Below are 18,296 nucleotides of genomic sequence, written 5' to 3'. Positions count from 1 at the left end.
TGTAACTTAGCAGCAGTTTCCTCTCGAAATTAGTGTCTGAAAGTTTCCCTTGTTTGATACGGAACACGTCCCTGCCCTTGCTGAACAGGCGCTCATCTGGCGCGCTGAATGGGATTGCTGTGTTGTGTCGCAGGAACAGGTGTTAAATTGCCGGGTAGGCATTGAGGCAACTGAATGCCGTTTCCTGTGGTGAAGTTGTTAGTAACCGCCTACGCCACAGCAAAATACTCTCTGCATGCCGGCCATGGTAGTTCTTCTTTGTTCTCATCAACATTCATATCCTTGTAGCAGAGGCATATTGCTGGCTCGTTGACGGTTGCGCTGGGTTCATAGAGTCCCTGGAGGTATGTTAGTTCGTACCCGGCGAGCCAGAAACAAACCCCGCGTAAACAACAGTAAATTTTGCCTCTACTGCTGACCTTACGCCGGAGTAGTTCCGCAAATCAAAATACGAAACATACGCAGTGCGGAGTGGTGGCGCTAATCAAAATACGAAACATTTGTAGTGCCCTCTGCGTGTATTGTTGTTTCACGGTTGATTCACCCGATTAAAAAGCGTTTGCCTTGAAAAAAAAACGCATAAGAGAGTGCTTCAAGATACTAAGATGCAATTGTTCAGTCACAAAGTACAAGCGGGTGCTAAAGATAAATACATTTTTTTTTATCAAATCTACACATGGCTATTTTCGGGTCGTGATTCGCGAGAAAAAAACGTATTCACAAGTTTGTGCAAAAAATAACTTGACACTCGAAATGTCGGAAGAGACAATTTGGAAAACGCAAAGAATTTCTAAAGTGTACTCGTTCGGTGATATATTATTTATAAAAAACTGGAAAGTAACAAGAAAAGTAACCTCGTTACTTTCATCGTTACCACAGAAAAAGTAATAGAACTACAGTTACAAGTTACATTTTTAAAAGAGTAACTCATTACAGTTACAAGTTACCAAAAAAGTGACAAAGTTACAGTGACGCGTTACTAGTAACGCGTTACTACCTAAGACTGCATGAAACCCTGGAGTTTGTTTAGAGGTACCTCAACATACTGTATTAGAGCGTCGTTTTGTGTGTTATAATTTCCTACAAAACCAAATTGCACTTTGTTCGTAATATACCCTATAACTGTTCACTACAATTAAAGTTGCTATGAAACATTGGCCACGAGAGGTGACTTGGCCAACGCAGCCTGAAAATTCCTCGCATAATTTTCTCCATGGGCCATTTTGGACGTTGACAAATTTTCTTGCGAATAATGAGTGTTATGCACATGTGTTCTACTTTTCGTACAGGTACTTCAGTTAGATAAACCCCAGCAAAGGCAGCAAGACAGTCTCATGGGGTCACACCAAGGATAACTGCATTCCTGCTCGAGTCCCGAGTCTTGTCACCAAACTTCACTGAACATAATGGTACATTCCGTTTCCTTAACTTTTTCTTCTGAAATGTGTTTTTTTATTGTTGTTGTTGTTGTTGCTTTTTTCTATTGAAAAAAGGGTAGTACAACGTTTAAACATCCAATGTTTTTATTTTTTTTCCTTTTTTGTAAAATATGTAGTACGTTGTTTAAACACCCAAGCGTTCATAAATGGTCTCTGTACCAGACAATAGGGTGTCTTATACTCTGTTTCATACTTAGCGTGCAACGCTGTCAATGGTACTAAAGTGGTGCGCATGAAAAAATACAAAAAGTGTTACTCCGCGCGTTTCGTGGACGCGTGGTAGAAGGCGCTGCTCTGGCGATACTGACGTCTCGGTAGCCGTGGTTCGAACCCATTTGACGCGCAAATTTTTTTTTTCTTTTTTAGACATACTTTTCGTGCAAAATTGTGCGCATTGACAAAGTGCATATTTCAGTTCCTCCTTGTTGATTTTTATTTATAAGTCGCCGAGAGGCCAGATTTCTACCATCTGGTCTGCCGCTTTGCAAGTGTTATTTGCCTCCAGCACCGAGTTATATTTTTCTTTCGTGCAGCGTGGAATGAGGAATCGCCCTGATAGCGGCCTTGTCCCAAAATTTATAACAAGACAATAATCGGCAATAGTTGTGGCCTGTACAGTTTATTTTGAAATAGCTGTCAAGGGTAGGAATCTCCCTCTCGGAGCACTTGCGATGCACCTTCAGGCGAATGGCGTTCTGTGTGAACTCGTCATGCTTGACGGTCCCCGTGCTCTAAACTTTCACGTTGCAAGGTCTTTGCTTCGGGGACGCCACCTTGCACTTCGCGACAGTACAGGGCACACTCCAGTGTCGTTACTGGCCGTCTCCAGGACTTCACGACCGAATTCTCCAGAGAATGTGTTCTTATACTCCCGTACACATTGGCGATCATCTGCTTGCACTCTTTCAAGATTTTCGCGCAACGAATCTTCGAAAACATCCGAGCAGGAGAGGTACTTGAGCTTGCTGCGTAAGACGCCATCTTCTCAAAATTAGCCAGTGCCACACAACCCGAAAACCCACAGCGGCGGCCACATGGACGAACACGAAAACAATTTAAGGTGGTTTACATTATCTTTTCCTTTTTCTTGAAAAACATTTGTGCTCCGTTGAAATCATAACGCCACTATCAGTTACTAGCCCCGAGGAGGCACATTTTCCGACTTTTTAAAATTTTTTTGCAGGGGACGCACTATCTTATGGGGCGAACGTAGACACGGTCAGCAATGCATACCGGTGCGCTAGCTTTGACTGCGTTGCACTCTATGTATGAAACGGAGTATAGGATCGCTTCAGACGGGGCAACTTTTCCAGTAATTTTGGGGCTGCTGGCGGGTTGTTTCCTAGCTTTCCGACACGAATTGCTGAGATCGGGTTCGGCTCTAAGCGGACGAGCAACTCTGACTACTCGAAGATGTTTGAAGCGGTAGCAGCCAATCAGGAATGCAATATTTTCACGCGACACCCCTGTGGTCGTGATAATAAGAACTGAGGACTTAGTTCTGGTTTGAAATGGATCATTTTTGAAAATAAACTGTTTCAAAAAGATGAGTTAGTATTTTCAGCGAATTTAAAGATTTAAAAACATATTTTAGGGTATAACTGTGCGTCTAAATACTGTAAGAAAAATAAAATTTCATGATGATGATGGCAAGTCGTAGCAATTCGGTTGCTGCATGTGAACGTGTTGCTGGTGTTGCGACATGAAGTTGCTGGGCGAAATTGTTCCGTCTGAAGCGGGCTTTAGGGAACTGAATTCAAGGGCCGTGGAGCTCTGGGTGCAAACCCACCGGGAAACATTCTTTTTTTCTTTTTTGCCTTTTTTAGTATTTAAATAGATATATATATATATATACATATATACTTTTTTTAAGTTTTAACATATAGATGCATAATTTACACACTAATTCATTTTCAGAAGTGCTTTTATTCACACTCTGTGGCTTTCTAGTGCTTGCAATAGCTTCTCGGTTAGCTAATGCCAGCTCTGCAAAGGGAGAGGGACCTTCCCACGCTTTGCAGGCTGTAAAGCTGTGGCTTGCACAGCTTTAGTGTGTCACACCTCGCTCACTGGCTCCATCGCGAAGCATAGGTGCTGCATGAGTCGTGCCACACCGTAAGCCCATATACGGTCGGGTGACAAACCTGGGACCATTTGTCACTGCACTCAGCTATGTTATGGTGGCATGGTCGGGCCATGAAGCAGGGTTACAGCTTAAAAATGCTGATCTTCATGACATTTTAAACACATTTTTTATTACTTTTGTGTCGAGTTGTCAGCATTTAAAGGTGAGAAAGCAAGCAGCAGCGACAGCAAGAAAAGAAAAATTTAAAACCGCTTTCACCAAGAATCAATTACGAGCACTAGAAAGGCATGGAGTGTAATTAAAACGCTTCTAAAGGTGAATTAGCATATAAATTAAGTACTTGTGCCTCAAAAATACAAAAAAAAGACAATGTAAATATAATTATAAGGATAAAAATATACACCAGGAGGACTTATACCAAAACTACAGTCTGTAAGTTTGAAATTCGACACCTTAAACCACTTGGCCACCACCCAATTTTATTTCCAGGTCGTTCATCGGGGTATATGAATTTTGTTTGCAGCTGTCGGCTGCAAGAGAGATTGCCTTATTTTCATCTACTTTACTATTCCCACCAAATATGACAAGTGATAAAGAATAGAACCTCATTTGGTTGGCCGAGGCACTGTGCTTGCATCAAGGCAAACTAGCCTGTCTTGCTGGGTTCATATTTTGTTTCATCACCTGTTTAGAATTCTGTTGTCGCTCATCAAAAGAAGAAAAAAAAACTGACTAATTCTGACTTATTCTCGTGTGCAGGTACCCTTGGCAGTAAACTCTGCTAAATGGGGCAAATATAGATACTTTTTTTTAGCAAATATGCATCGTTTTAGCAAAATGAGCTGGTCTATTTGACTAACATGAAACAGAACGAGCCTCTCCACTTGGGTCTTTTTTCATATCTTGCAGACACTATTTCCTGCTTTTTGTGGTTTGTATTAGACTTTTGTATTCTGTCCGGCCAAAGCATCTGTGTTACACTAAGACTGGGTTCTTTAGAATATCTACAGGTATTCTTCGCAGCAAATGGCTTCCAATCGGGAACACGAGTTTGTTCTCGGCCACCGAGAGCAAGTATTTTCAAGGTGAGCTATTGCCCGCCTATATGAGTTTTGTGTTTCATTCCTCTTGAATGCCATAACACAGGGGTGGCCAAGCTGCGGCTCGCGAGCCGCATGCGGCTCTTCGCATATTAAAGTGCGGCTCGCGGCTCACGCCCCTACAACCCCCCCCCCACACACACACACACTCCCCCACCTCCCTCCCGGTCACACGAGCACTTCCCCAAAAAGAAATATCGAACGCGTTTGAAATCGACAGGCAGGTTGCGGTTTGGTTGTCTTGTGCTACCGCTACCTTACGCACAGTTGGACTGCTTATGACTCGAATAGATTGAAAGTAGTTCGAGCTTTGTTCACTGCTCTAAAAGTTTACAACACTTACCCTCTTGTGGCTCTTGGAAGTTTCGTGGTTTTGTTTGCGGCCCTTAGGCCGGGTCAGCCTGGCCACCCCTGCCATAACATATGTTTAGTGGCCTTGCATTAGTATTTTGTTTTCTCTCTTTTGCAAAAACACCCAAGTTTGACTAAGACCGGGTTCTTTCTTATACATGCAGGTCTTGGTGGCAAGCACCAGCCAATCAAGGCCAGAAGTTTGCTCTTTGCCGCGCATGGCAAGTGTTCTCAAGGTGAGTGATTGACGCCTGAGTTGTGCGTTTCATTCCTCACATACACTCTATGTCCTGTCTTTATAGTGGTCTTGTGTCAGGCTTTTGTGTCTTTGTCCGGTCAAAGCCTCTGTGTTAGACTAAGACTCGGTTCTTTAGGATATCTGCAGGTATTCTTTGCAGCAAATGGCTGCCAATCAGGAACACGTGTTTGTTCTCGGCCACTAAGAGCAAGTATTTTCAAGGTGAGCTATTGCCCACCTATATCAGTTTTGTGTTTCATTCCTTTTGGATGCCATTTTCTATGTGTAGTGAGCGGTCTTGCACTAGTATTTGGTTGTCTCTCTTCTGCAAAAGCACCCAAGTTTAATTAAGACCGGGTTCTTTTTTATACATGCAGGTCTTGGTGGCAAGAACCAGCCAATCAAGGCCAGAAGTTTGTTTTTTGCCGCGCATGGCAAGTGTTTTCAAGGTCAGTGATTGATTCCTATCTGAGTTGTTTGTTTCATTCCTCACGGACACTCTATTTCCTGTCTGTATAGTGGTCTTGTTTCAGGCTTTTGTGTCTCTGTCCGGCCAAAGCATCTGTGTTAGACTAATCTTTAGGATATGTGCAGCAATTATTGGCAGCAAGTGGCTGCCAATCAGGAACACGAGTTTGTTCTCGGCCACCAAAAGCAAGTATTTTCAAGGCGAGCTATTGCCCGCCTATACGAGTTTCAGCATTCATCAAGGAGCACAGAATCAAAGCCCGGGGGTTGGCCATTGCAAAAATTTTGGCTCAGAAGCGCACAGGGAGGAAGCTTTATAAAAGTATCCACCTGCTTCTACAAGTCAAACCAAAACTAAGAATGTGGGTTCCATTTGAAAAACAAACAAACATTGTCAGCCCGAATTAACTCGGGGCGACACGTAGCAAACAGGCCACGGTACGAGTATGCTTGGTTCAGGCGTTTGTAGGGGTGGTAGATGACTCGGTGTTTTCTAAAAAAAAAATATTTTTTTTTTCTAAAAGTGTGGTGGTCAAATATTCAGGGATGGGCATTGAGTCGGGATGTTAAGGTGAAAATTTCATCCACATGCCGGGATTCATGTGCCTTGTCCCCGTAGCGAGGGGACAAGGCCTTCAAAATTTTGGGTTCGCAAAAGGGGTGCGTCAGTATTGACGTCTCATTTTACATCATGCGTCTCAATTTAAAACGCACTATAAATGACATGCCTGAAATTCGTTTGGGTGTACTTCCTCTCAGCAAGTATGTGATTCTGTCTCAAAAAGGTCTAATCTGATGTTGACCGCTCCTCAGGTCTGCACCGACGATTCATCAGGACGAGACCCAACCGGGACACTAGTGAGGAACGGCTTAAGCAAGAGAGGCTACATATACGACAGCGTCTTGCGGACAAGAAACGAAAATAGGTAGATGGTGGGTGTTTCATTTGCTATGCCTTTTGGCGTGCACATTATGTTTGTTATGTTTCAAGATTCCTGCAGAGTTTGGTTTCAACTATTGTAAAATACTGAGCATACGCCCAGGTCGCAGAAGCGCCTACCCTCTGATTTGGAACGATCCGCAAATAAGCAAAGGGCATACTAGACACCCATCCACTTGTTTTGAGCCATGCTCAAAATATTGAAAGAGCACATCAAGCGCCAGGTGCTGTGGCGTCTTTGCCACAATAGCGCCAGTCGGAGAGCTGACAGATCCGTGACTGGCGCAAGCCATGGCATGGCCTTTGCGAACCAGGGAATCGAGATTAAAGAAGTAGCGCAGAAATTGGAGGCGAGTGGTGAAGGTGAGCAGAGTTAAGAGAAAACAAGGACGAAGGGAGTTCCGTCGCATGAGGCATCTGTGTCCCGTGCATGTAATTTTGAGTGTGCTGTAGGTGGCTACCCAAAAAAAATTGTTAATTGGACGTAGCTAATCGCAAATCTCTCTTGCAGTTTGTGGGAGCCGGGGGTGAAAGACGAGGCAGAGGGCACGTGACAGGCGGCCGGCGGAGAAGACACGAGCTGGCGCGAGACATTGCGTGCTGAGCGAGGCTGGTAGCTGGACAAGGAACGTCGAAGCCAAGCTGCCTGGCCTAGGCCTGGCCTGGCCCATAACGAACCCCGGAGCGGTCCACCAGCGAGGTCTGGAGCAAGACCGGTGGAAACGGCGAGCCCGGGCCATATGACCTGGGCTATGACGATCCCGGGGCGGTTCCGCAGCGAGACTCAGGCATTGATAGCCCGGGACAGCCAGCCTACGCAGCGCTGGCGTGGGAAAGGCGATCCGCAGGCCTGGACACGGACCCCGACTGTGAGCTCTGATCGACGGGCGACAACAAGGGTCGGCGGGCCGGGACTACCGGCTCTCGACGGCGGGCAACCGGGAGGTACACTAAACCCATTCCCTGTCTTCTCGTTGCAGTGTGTCACTCCCTGGGTGACGGGCGGAGCGCATACCGATCGGGCGGCGATTATTAGTGGAGGGACCTCCCCCATAAAGAACTCCCACATTAAAATGGCGCTTTCCTTACGTGGGGCCCGTTCGGTATGCCTCTGCTTCTAGTCGTCCCCAGAGAGTCCCACGGATTCGTTGAGCGGGTTGTTCAGTAACGCTAACGATGCCCGTTGAGACAAAGCATGTTGGAATTTTGGTGACTACTCGCAGCAGAGCTCAGCAGGTGTCTCCTCGAATCGAGTACTTGAAGGTCTCGAAGGACGAGGTTGCGGACGCGCTTTCTCGGGTACCCCATAATAGTGGTTGGCAGAAGGTGCCGTAACCGGGGGGAACACGAGGAGCGCGGTTAAGATGTAAGAACGTCGTCTTCGGAGGCAGACGAGAGGCACGGCAGGTTCACTGGAAGGCAGGGTAGCGACTGGCACGAGGGAAAACAGCCAGGAGTTATTGCATATTTAGGATATAGGCTTGGAGTGATGCGGTGAGCCAGTAAGCGCTTGTCGAGGCCCCGGGTGCAGATCGGTTTTTGTCAGTGGGTGTCGGAAAGATTGCGGGAATTGCAGTCGGCACCGGGAACACTGGCGGACGAGATTGTCAGCGGGTGTTGGATAAACTGGCGTAAATTGCAGTTGACACCGGGAACGCTGGCAGGCGAGTTAAGGAGCAGTATGATTTGTAACCGCTGGGCCAAGACAGCTAGTTGCTTCGCGTCACCCCAACAACCGACGAAAGGCAGAGGGACGACTCTCCCTTGAGGGGGTCGTTCCGAGAAAGCTACGAAGCGATTTATAGGATAATTTCTAGACTTCACTCTGGCCGGTCGTAGCAGTGACAGCAAAACTTCTAATAAGTTATGTCGCGTCACGACCTGGCCGGGGATGAGGCGGTAGACATTTAGGTGGCTTGTAGTTGTCCAGCTTGCATTGAGGCGTAAACGGTTTAAGCGGGTTTGCTCGCTGAGCTGCCGCCCCTCCGAGGACCGAGCAGTCCCCTATAGAACTGGTATACACGTGGACGGAACGGGACGCTGACGCTTACATCGAGTACCACACGGTATATATAGCCGTTTTGGAGCGCGGGTATGGAATATGGCCGTCCCGCTACAGCCTTTGGATCCCTTCGCTTGCGCAAAAGATGGACTAGGTTTACTCCATCGTTACCTGTTCAGAAGGAAACTCATGCGTTGAGCAATGCAGCTAGTGGTTTTGCCGCATCGCTTGCTCTGAGGTGAGAAGGGCACCCGAGGTACAAAGACGCGTGCGTCGTGTCTTACTTCAAGGCTTACTCGGCGAGATACAAGCGAGGAGGCATGCCCGGTTCAAATCGCTGACTTGAGAGGATATTACCGTTGTCGCGATGGGGAAGACGTATAACATGAGGTTGCGGTAGGACACAAGAAATCCCCTGTTCTTGGCGACCCAGGAGCGAGCTCTGGAATGCAGACTTGCCGAGTTAGCCGCATGGTACACGAACCCGTCGGCAAGCAATTAGGCGGTGGAGGTTATGGCCACTGCCACAGTGTGCGGCAGAGTACTTGTTCGTTGTGTGTTGTTTTAACAGTTTGTTCTGCGCAGAATAGCTTCTTGGAAAGACGGCCGTAGACGGCGTAACCCAGGAAGCCCACCGGGAGGGAAGACGGGCCTATTCGTTTTTCCAAGTGCTCAGGGTGGCTGACAGTTGTTCGGCCTGACGAACGGTTCAGGCGGGCAGTTCTAGGCCAGCTGTGACCTCTAAGCGGAACGGGGCAAGTCCGTCTGCGTCGGCCGGACCAGCTTAGAGCAAGCCCCCTGCTGCATCGCGGTGAGTGGGACAGCGAGCGACCGACAGGTCGGCATTGTCTGCCGGCTTCGCTAGCCACCACCACCTACACCGCTTTCGGACGCTGCAACGTGGCCACTCCGGCAACAGCAACAGCGGCCGCCCATGAAGCCCAGCGGCTCCCTGAGGCCCATGAAGTCCCCCGAAGTCCGGGCCTTGAGGGGGGGGAGAGTGTGGGAGCCGGGGGTGAAAGACGAAGCAGAGGGCACGAGACAGGCGGCCGGCGGAGAAGACACGAGCTGGCGCGAGACATTGCGTGCTGAGCGAGGCTGGTAGCTGGACAAGGAACGTCGAAGCCAAGCTGCCTGGCCTGGCCCATAACGAACCCCGGAGCGGTCCACCAGCGAGGTCTGGAGCAAGACCGGTGGAAACGGCGAGCCTGGGCCATATGACCTGGGCTATGACGATCCCGGGGCGGTTCCGCAGCGAGACTCGGGCATTGATAGCCCGGGACAGCCAGCCTACGCAGCGCTGGCGTGGGAAAGGCGATCCGCAGGACTGGACACGGACCCCGACTGTGAGCTCTGATCGACGGGCGACAACAAGGGCCGGCGGGCCGGGACTACCGGCTCTCGACGACGGGCAACCGGGAGGTGCAGTAAACCCATTCGCTGTCTTCTCGTTGCAGTGTGTCACTCCCTAGGTGACGGGCGGAGCGCATACCGATCGGGCGGCGAATATTAGTAGAGGGACCTCCCTTATAAAGAACTTCCACAAGTTTCCACGGCCTACAAGCCAGCCGGCGCCAGTTCGTTCTCGTTCAAAGGTGAGGATTCTAGATTTTCTAGATTGCTCTGAAGCAGCAATGCTGAAACCAGATAAGCGGTACGGCACATTTAATTGACAAAACGACTGGGGACGCTTTCACTGAAGCTTGTTTTGCTGGAATACACGTGTGTATTGCAGCAAAACAAGCTTCAGTGAAAGCGTCCCTACTCGTTCTGAGCTCCGTCAATTAAATGTGCCGTACCGCTTGTCTGTCTGGCTTCAGTGTTCCTGTAGGCGACCAAACGTGTGCCCAGTTTTGTCTCAAAAGGCATATTATGTCACGCACGTGTAATTTTGAATTTATCCGGCTTAGTGTGCTGTAGGTGGCTGGTCAAAGAAATTAATACTTGGACGCAGCTAATCGCAAATCTTTCTGGCAGTTTCCACGGCCTAAGAGCCAGCAGGTCCCAGTTTGCTTTTCTTCAAAAGTGAGAATTCCAGATTCCCGAAGCAGGAGTACTGAAGCCATACGACCGGTACAGCATTTTTATTTGACGGAGCTCAGAACGACTGGGAGCTCCTGCAATGAAGCTTATTTTTCTGTAATACAAGCGGGCGACATTGACACGTGCCCAGTTACGTCGCAAGAGGATATCTATGTCCCGCGCATGTAATTTTGAATCTTTCAGACTTAGTGTACTTTACGTGGCTACTCAAAGTAACTGCTACTTGGACGCAACTAACCGCAAATCTCTCTTCCATTTTCCACAGCTTACAAGCAAGCAAGCACCAGTTCGTTTTTCCTCAAAGGTGAGCATTCGAGATACTCGAGTTAGGTGCGAAGCAGGAATAGTGAGGCCAGACGAGCGGATACGTATATTTAATTGACGGAGCTCAGAATGATCCGTGGCAGTGGCATTGAAGCTTATTTTTCCACATTCAAACGCAGACATAATTTTGAATCTATCTGGCTTGGTGAAGGATTGCTACTTCTCGCAAACTAACCACAAATTTTTATTTTGCGGTTTCTATATGGCTACAGCTAGCAGGTGCTGTTTTCATTAAGGTGAGGACTTCACATTCTGTTTTCAAACATAAAGTCTTTGAATGAGAATCCTAAACAATTAACTTTCTTTTGCAGTAAATGCCAGATCCTCCAGTTCAGGAAAATGTTAAATATATTTGGTGTGGATAAGTCCAGTGTTTTGCTTCTTTATTCATAATTTGACAACAGCAACATTTTTTTTAAATTTATCACTCAGAAATACACACAAGAAGAGACTGCGTTGCAGAGAAATGTTGCGCTGAACGTTATATTCCAACTCGTATATAGTTTTATTGGTAGCCGATATAATATATTGGATTCCAATATCCATAATACGCTAAGTATATTGGAATCGTAAACCCTTATTGGATGCCCATACGACACATGGGGATCCAATAAGGGTTTATACGGTATTGGATTTCAATATTTTCAGCGTATTATGGATATTGGAATCCCATAACAAACCCTTATTGTAATACAATACAATAAATGTAATGTTTTCCAATACACTGTCTATATTGTATTGTAATACAATAAAAAGATATTGTTTACCAATATCCATAATACGCTGTTCATATTGGGGTTTTCCAATAGGGTTGTCTCTATCTGTATCTTTTAATCAATTTCGATCAAGTATCAGTAACGATCAAGTATACGTAAGCCGCCTGTTATTCCTAGACACTTATAATGCCCTTTAAAAATATCTAAAAGGAAATGTACCCGATTCGGAGTAGGAGGGAAAATATATCACTGTCGATGCGCTTCGTGTTTGGGACCTATGAACATCCTACACTGTCTAGATGGCGCGCGACTTCCTGTATGACAACATCGACTCACGCCACATGTTTTTACTATTCGGATGGTAACCCACGGTGCCACCAGCATCATGAAAGCATTAGGGCGCACCTTGTAAGCCCCGGGGTGCATGTCAGCTACGGCCATCTCTCGGCATATATTTCCACTAAGGGCGCGGTTGTTAAATTGCCACAACGCGGCTGGGCTTGTATCATGCAGCTAGAGTGCCTCAATGTTGCTTGCTGGGAGCACTTTTCCAGAGTGGTGACGTCCCTTGGATGGGTCAGTGCCGCTTTTTGTTGACCGCGAACACCATTTGGTTTCCTCCCTCTCTAATGGCGCCGGAAACACAAACATACCTGGCGAGAGCGTGACGCTGCGTGTTCTTAAAGATAACCCACATCAGTTCACAAGTAGTATTTTTTTAAAGACCTGCGTAAAAACAGCTCATAAACGACTACATAGGGTGGGAGGCAAAACGGTGGCTCTGCTAGGAGACGTGTAAGTTTTCCCCACTCTGGTAGGGCCGCGAGCCCAGCAACTTGCTATATGAATCTTTAGTGCTGGGGGCCCATAGTCAAAAGTAGCCAAGCGCCGTCCTCTAAATATGGCTCAAAATAGTTTCCACTGGAAGGCAATAATGTTTCTTCGAAACGTCGCGTAAGACTATTAAAGTGATACGCACCGGTGGTGATTCCCTTGAGAACCACGGGTAGCCTGGTGAAGCTCATCAACCAGCTGACGTCATCCCATGTTTGCGAAGGGTCGGTCAGTCCCCTCTTCTTGAAAAGCGGCGAGTTGGGTACGGTGTACCCGCTGTCCAAGATTCCTTGGAAGTTAGCGAATCTGAATTCAAAAGAAACCGTAATACGCATTGTGCCGTTTTCAATTTCTTCTATTCGTAGGTTTCAAAGTGAAAGGTTCTTTGGCTCCAAATTTTGGGAAGTCGCACTTCGTGAAGTCAGGGCCTGTGACGTCACATGATGTCACATGACGTCACGTGAATTATGCACCAATTGACTTTACCGCTATATTTACCGAGAAAATTAGCGTCACGTGACCTACACACCAATGCATTTTCTATTTAGTGTGGAAATCGACGTCACATGACATGACGTCATGGGTGCTACTTGCGAATCTAGTTTCTCCGCTATTTTTGGGGGAGAAAGTAATGACAGGAAGACAGTTTCACCCGCAAAATTTAGTGGGAAAATAAGATCACGTTACATCACGTCACGTGGCCTTTATGCCAAGTAGAGGTCGCTTAGCAACTCGTCTAACCCCCACAGCTTGACACTTACGTTTAGTTTCACGTATGTCACACAACTGCCAAGCAATTTGCAGTTGTGTTTTTTTACCTACTAAAGTTTCAGGAAATTAACGCTGACGTTTGGACAACTCTGTTACGGACACGCTGTCTACCACACTGAGGCGCTGTATGGTTAACCTCCCAGACATGTACGTCCTACTCTCTCTCCATCATAGGTCACTAGTACTCATTACTGCATCCATAGTGTACTGTTCAAAACACGCAATGCTCATCCACAAGACGCCTTCTTGTACTCAACGTTTTCTCTTATACGAACCGCTCCTTTTCGGCATACATTGATTCTTCTTTTAAAGGCCCTACTTAACGCACCTGAGTCCTTCCGGAGTAGTGTAGCTCTTCTTCGCTCTGGGAATTTTGTTTCCACCCACCGGCATGTCTACTGTGAGCACGAGCGCTCGGTAGCCGGCATCTTCGGCGCGTCTCACGAGGTTTCTCACAAGGTCTCTGTCCCTGAACATCTGCAGCTGGGACCAGCGAAGTCCCTCTGGTGCTGCCTTCTTCACATCTTCGATGCAAGTGCTGCTGTAGACACTAAGAATCATCACGGTTCCTTCAGCTTGGCTCGCTAAAACAAAAAAAACAAAACAAAACTGCTTTGAAGATGTCAGAATATCAACTAGGTCAACTATGTTAGATTCCCAGTGCCAGGTTCCCCATCTACTAGCCGGTACATATCCTTCTCCACGGATATCTAAAACCCATTCAAGGATGCAGCTTTGGGCGGTTGCGCAAGGTTCACTTTGGTCTAGATTGGCCACAATGCTCGGGGTGAGAAAATAAATGCATCCTTGTTCTTTTGTGTTGCTCTAAACCTTCAGTGCGTAGAAGAAACGCGCGCTTAACATCGCCGCATAAACTGAGTTAGCGAATCAGCCTTCTACATTGTGCGCGAGTGTACGTAGAGACAACCCCGTATCGAGAAAGAAAGTTCGGCGTGTAAGGAAATATAAGATTTATTTCGTTAACAACTGCAAGATTGATCGTGTACCTTATCAGCACGAAAGAATTTATGCGCAGTTGCATTAGTATTTGTTGTTTCTCCTGTTGTTTCTTTATACGCATTTTACCAAATTCGGTAATTGTCAAAGGAGTCCAGATATTTCGTTTTCAAATAGTTCTAGACACACTTTCAGAAATTCTGTGCTATCTAGGGTCTCAAATACCAGCTTAGACTTCTGTATGCTAATGACGCTGAGAATCTAATATCCCTATGTAAATAAGAGATGTACGAAAGTGACGATGTTCTTCGCTGCACTATTTGTTTTCTAGTTATTTCACTTTTTATGGTGACAAGAAACTACCATTTTGTACGTGTCGCTTATCAAAAAAGATTAAAAAATGTTTGCTACATTTTATTGTCACGAGTTTTCTGGGGCGCCCCCAAGGCGACAATGCCAAGAATTTGCGTGACCTCAAATGCGTAGCGTAAAGGAGAATATACGTTTCGTCACGCTGGCAGTGAAACTAACGTCTGAAATGTACAAGCTCATCGTGAGTGCCTGTCTTCAACTTCATTCTTCATCGACCGCAGGAAGATCGACATTATAATGATCAGTTGATATGCACTTAGGTAATGATAGTTATAAACATTGCCAGAATGTATCTTGAAAAGGGTCTTTAGTACGTTTTTGTTTTTTTTGTATATCATTCTTAAAAGGCTCTTTCCTGCTATATCCACGCATACATATTCAGGCATGATAATATGTAATATCATAGCCTCCTATATACTTACAAAGCCTGGCAGATCGCCACGAGAAGCGGCCGCCGAAACGGAAAAAGTAGAGCGGCAGACAACAAATGAGAGGAGAGCCACGTGACTTTCACCCCGCTGCGGCGAGACGCCGAAACACACTTCTCCCGAGCGAGCAAGTGTGTTTGGGGTCCTCGCCGCTGCAAAAGCTGTGCGCTGACGTCCAGGTTCCCCGAGAAATGGCTCTTTGATGCTCTGTGCTACCAGATCCTCGCGCTCTAAATCTCCGACCGGGCACTCTATGGCTCCGTCGTCGAACTGCCAGGCTTTCCGAGTATAGAGGAGGCTATAGTAGTATTAGTAGACCGTTTTCAAAAGCCCACTGCTACTACGGGCGCGCGCTTCAGAGAATGCATCGAAATGACATCGCGAGCTTCCACTAAAAATAGCGTGGCCTCAAAACACTATCTAATGAAACTCTCTCATATAGAAACTCGGCTTCTGGTTATTCGTATGCGAGAATAAGAATCAAAATATCAAAGCCAGCCTTATAACCCAATTTGCGTTAAAGGCTTGGTTGTACTGAAGGTTCGCAACCACCACCAGCCAAATTCACCCTTATAGGGGAGACATCAGGCACCAGTTTAGCGTATACTAACACACCATAATGTTGAGAGAAAAGAAAGCAAAAACAAAAAAAAAACGTTGCGCTTTGTTACAGGTTTTCAATACTCATGCAGATTTGCTTAGTAATTATATATCAGCCGTTTGACCTCCCAATTACTTTCAATGCTTTTTTTCAAACGGCACCCAACTTGTCGTGATTTGCTCGAACGTGAGCCGTCGTCAAATTATTTTATGCCATTTTGCGCTCAAACGCTTCTTCACAGCTTTGCATCACCACCCTCGGGCGACACTCGATGCCACAAAGAATGATTCGCCCGAAATAACCGAGTGCAGAGACACGCTGTGTGGGCTAGGTATCTATTGAAAGAAAATTGGGGAAAAAAAAAAAAAAAGCCTTAATACAACCCCCCCCCCCCAAAAAAAAAAAAAAAAAAATGTATATATATAGCTCAGGGTATATCTCTTTTTTTCGCTCAACTGCTCATTTGGGGATTGTACAGGACTATCAAAATGAAAGCCAACGAACCATATTCGTTGATTAGATTTTCCCTCCTTAATCCACTTAATACTCCTGTATACAGAAAAGTGGCGCTAACGTTCCCCTTCACAAGTCCCTTCCTCCTCTCCAACGGCAGAAAACATTCTCTCCCTCTTTTCCCTCATGGCAGACGACGTCGATTTCAAGCGTGACTGCGCTACACCAAGAAAACCAGGTCCTCGTGCTGAGTCACCAAAGTCACCTGGGGAGGTTAAGTCAGCGTTGGACAAAAGCTCGTCCCGAATCAGTGACAACACGAATATCAGCCGAACACTCACGCAGCACTCGCCTCTTTCCCCTCCCGGCGCGCTCAACGATAGAGTCCGCGCAAAAAAGTTTGGTTCGGCGGGCAGCGCCATCATACGCGGAACTTTCGAAACTCTGAGACGATCCGCCGCCGCAATCGCTGGACCCGATCTCGAGCTCGAACGTCCAGGCGCCCTGCCGTACAGTGACGCAGCGCGCGTGCCCTATCATTCGGTAGCATGGCCATCCTAATGTCGCCATTTTTGACCACCAGCCGCGCTGACTTGCAGCCGACCAATGCGCATCGTTTGAAGTAACGCGTCACTAGCAACGGCGTTACCGGCAACGCGCTACTTTTCTCGGTAGCGGTGTAACGTAATCGTTACAGCTGCAGAAGAGTAATGGGTAACGTACTTGCGTTACTTATTTCGAGTAATGTGTCACGTAGTGACGTTACTCGTTACATCTTCTTCTCAAGACTTAAAAAAAAGTACACTTCAATTGTTTCGTGCTTCTAGGAACCAAGCCATATACATTTTTTAGTTGTTTTGCGTAGTTTCTTTGCGTTTTTTCTTGTGAGTATTTAGGCGGAACCGCGGAATAGATAAGCTAATTTTGTTCAGTTGCTTGATGGACATAATGGACATAATCCATACCTTTAACGTCAAACGAGCACTACTCGTTAATTAATAATTTAAAAAAGTAACGCAAAAGTAGCGTGCTTTTCTTGTTAACGGTAACGGTAACGCGTACCTCTTATGTTGAAGTAACGTAGGTCGGTAACGCGTTCGTTTTATTTGCAAGTAAGGTGTGACGTATTTTGTTACTTTTTTTCGGTAACGCCTACAACACGGGCTTTGCCGGGGGGGGGAAGACATATTTTTGGGAGAGGGTGATGGCAAGGAGAAAACCCGAGTACTATGGTTCGCGTTACTTATAGTATGGAGCAGGGGTGGCCAAACTGCGACTCGCGAGTCGCATGCGTCTCTTCACGGGTTCAAATTCGACTCTCGGCTCGCTGGTAAGCGTGCCCTCACGATGCGACGGGGAGTGCGGAGGAGTCCGAGGTCGGACCAGAACACCGACAAGAGAGGCGGCGGAAGAACCGAGGTCACACAGCGGCATGACATCGGACCGGTCGCCCCCCTTGCGCCTGTGGCGGGAGGCAAACCCTCCCAGACCCCGTCCATCCCACGAGGCTCAACTCGGCAACATCGCAGGACACGGAGTCTCAGCCGCAACAACAAGGTGAGAGAGCCACTCCGTTCCACGTTACACCCGACACACGCATCCCGACCCAAATCCATGCCCCATCCCATTACTGCATCCGACACGTACAAACAAGCACTTTTCGCTGCCAAGCGCACACCAAACACCCCAAACACAGTACAAGCGATAAACCCAGCACCAGAAAATCAACACATAGACACCTTACCTCCCCCCTCTCAACCCGTCACTCTCCAGGTCTCCGTCAAACTCAAGAAAATCATGCTCGTTGTGAAAAACATTAAGGAGCGCCTGGCCGCTCTCGAGCAGAGAACGGGTTCTTTCGTTGCTCGGTCACCTTGCGCCGTCCGGACTGCCAGGTCCGGATGGGGTGACGGGCTTCGTTGTGGGAAGCTGGGCGGGTCTTGCCGGAGACGAAGTTGCTTCCCTTGGCCGTCGACGACTAATTCAGTTGAATTTGGGGATTACTTTTCAATAAACAATTTAATACTTTGGTAGGGAATGAATATACAAAGATAAACAATACTGCGAAATGATAACTTCCCCTGTACGGGGTTGGGAAGGAGGTGGTCGGGTGGTAGCTTATCCAAGCTCGGGAGTTGGCTGGCTCGTGGGATTACGTCCCGATTACGGGGAC

General features: G+C 47.0%; 1 protein-coding gene across 1 annotated transcript in view; it reads right to left on the bottom strand.

The window, feature by feature from the left end:
* The window catches only part of LOC8029044 (hydroxyacid oxidase 1), a 57,305-nt gene that overhangs the window by 25,335 nt on the left and 13,674 nt on the right, over window positions 1-18,296 (bottom strand). Inside the window, exons 3-4 of the mRNA XM_040210213.2 lie at window positions 13,632-13,896; window positions 12,687-12,847 (exon numbers count right to left, since the gene is read on the bottom strand). Coding sequence (XP_040066147.2) covers window positions 12,687-12,847; window positions 13,632-13,896 — 426 coding nt within the window. The remainder of the gene's footprint in view (window positions 1-12,686; window positions 12,848-13,631; window positions 13,897-18,296) is intronic.

Source organism: Ixodes scapularis, unplaced genomic scaffold (genome assembly GCF_016920785.2).
Source record: "Ixodes scapularis isolate PalLabHiFi unplaced genomic scaffold, ASM1692078v2 ptg001037l_1___fragment_2___debris__unscaffolded, whole genome shotgun sequence".
NCBI classification, from domain to species: Eukaryota; Metazoa; Arthropoda; class Arachnida; order Ixodida; family Ixodidae; genus Ixodes; species Ixodes scapularis.
This window is presented reverse-complemented; position numbering and strand designations above follow the sequence as displayed.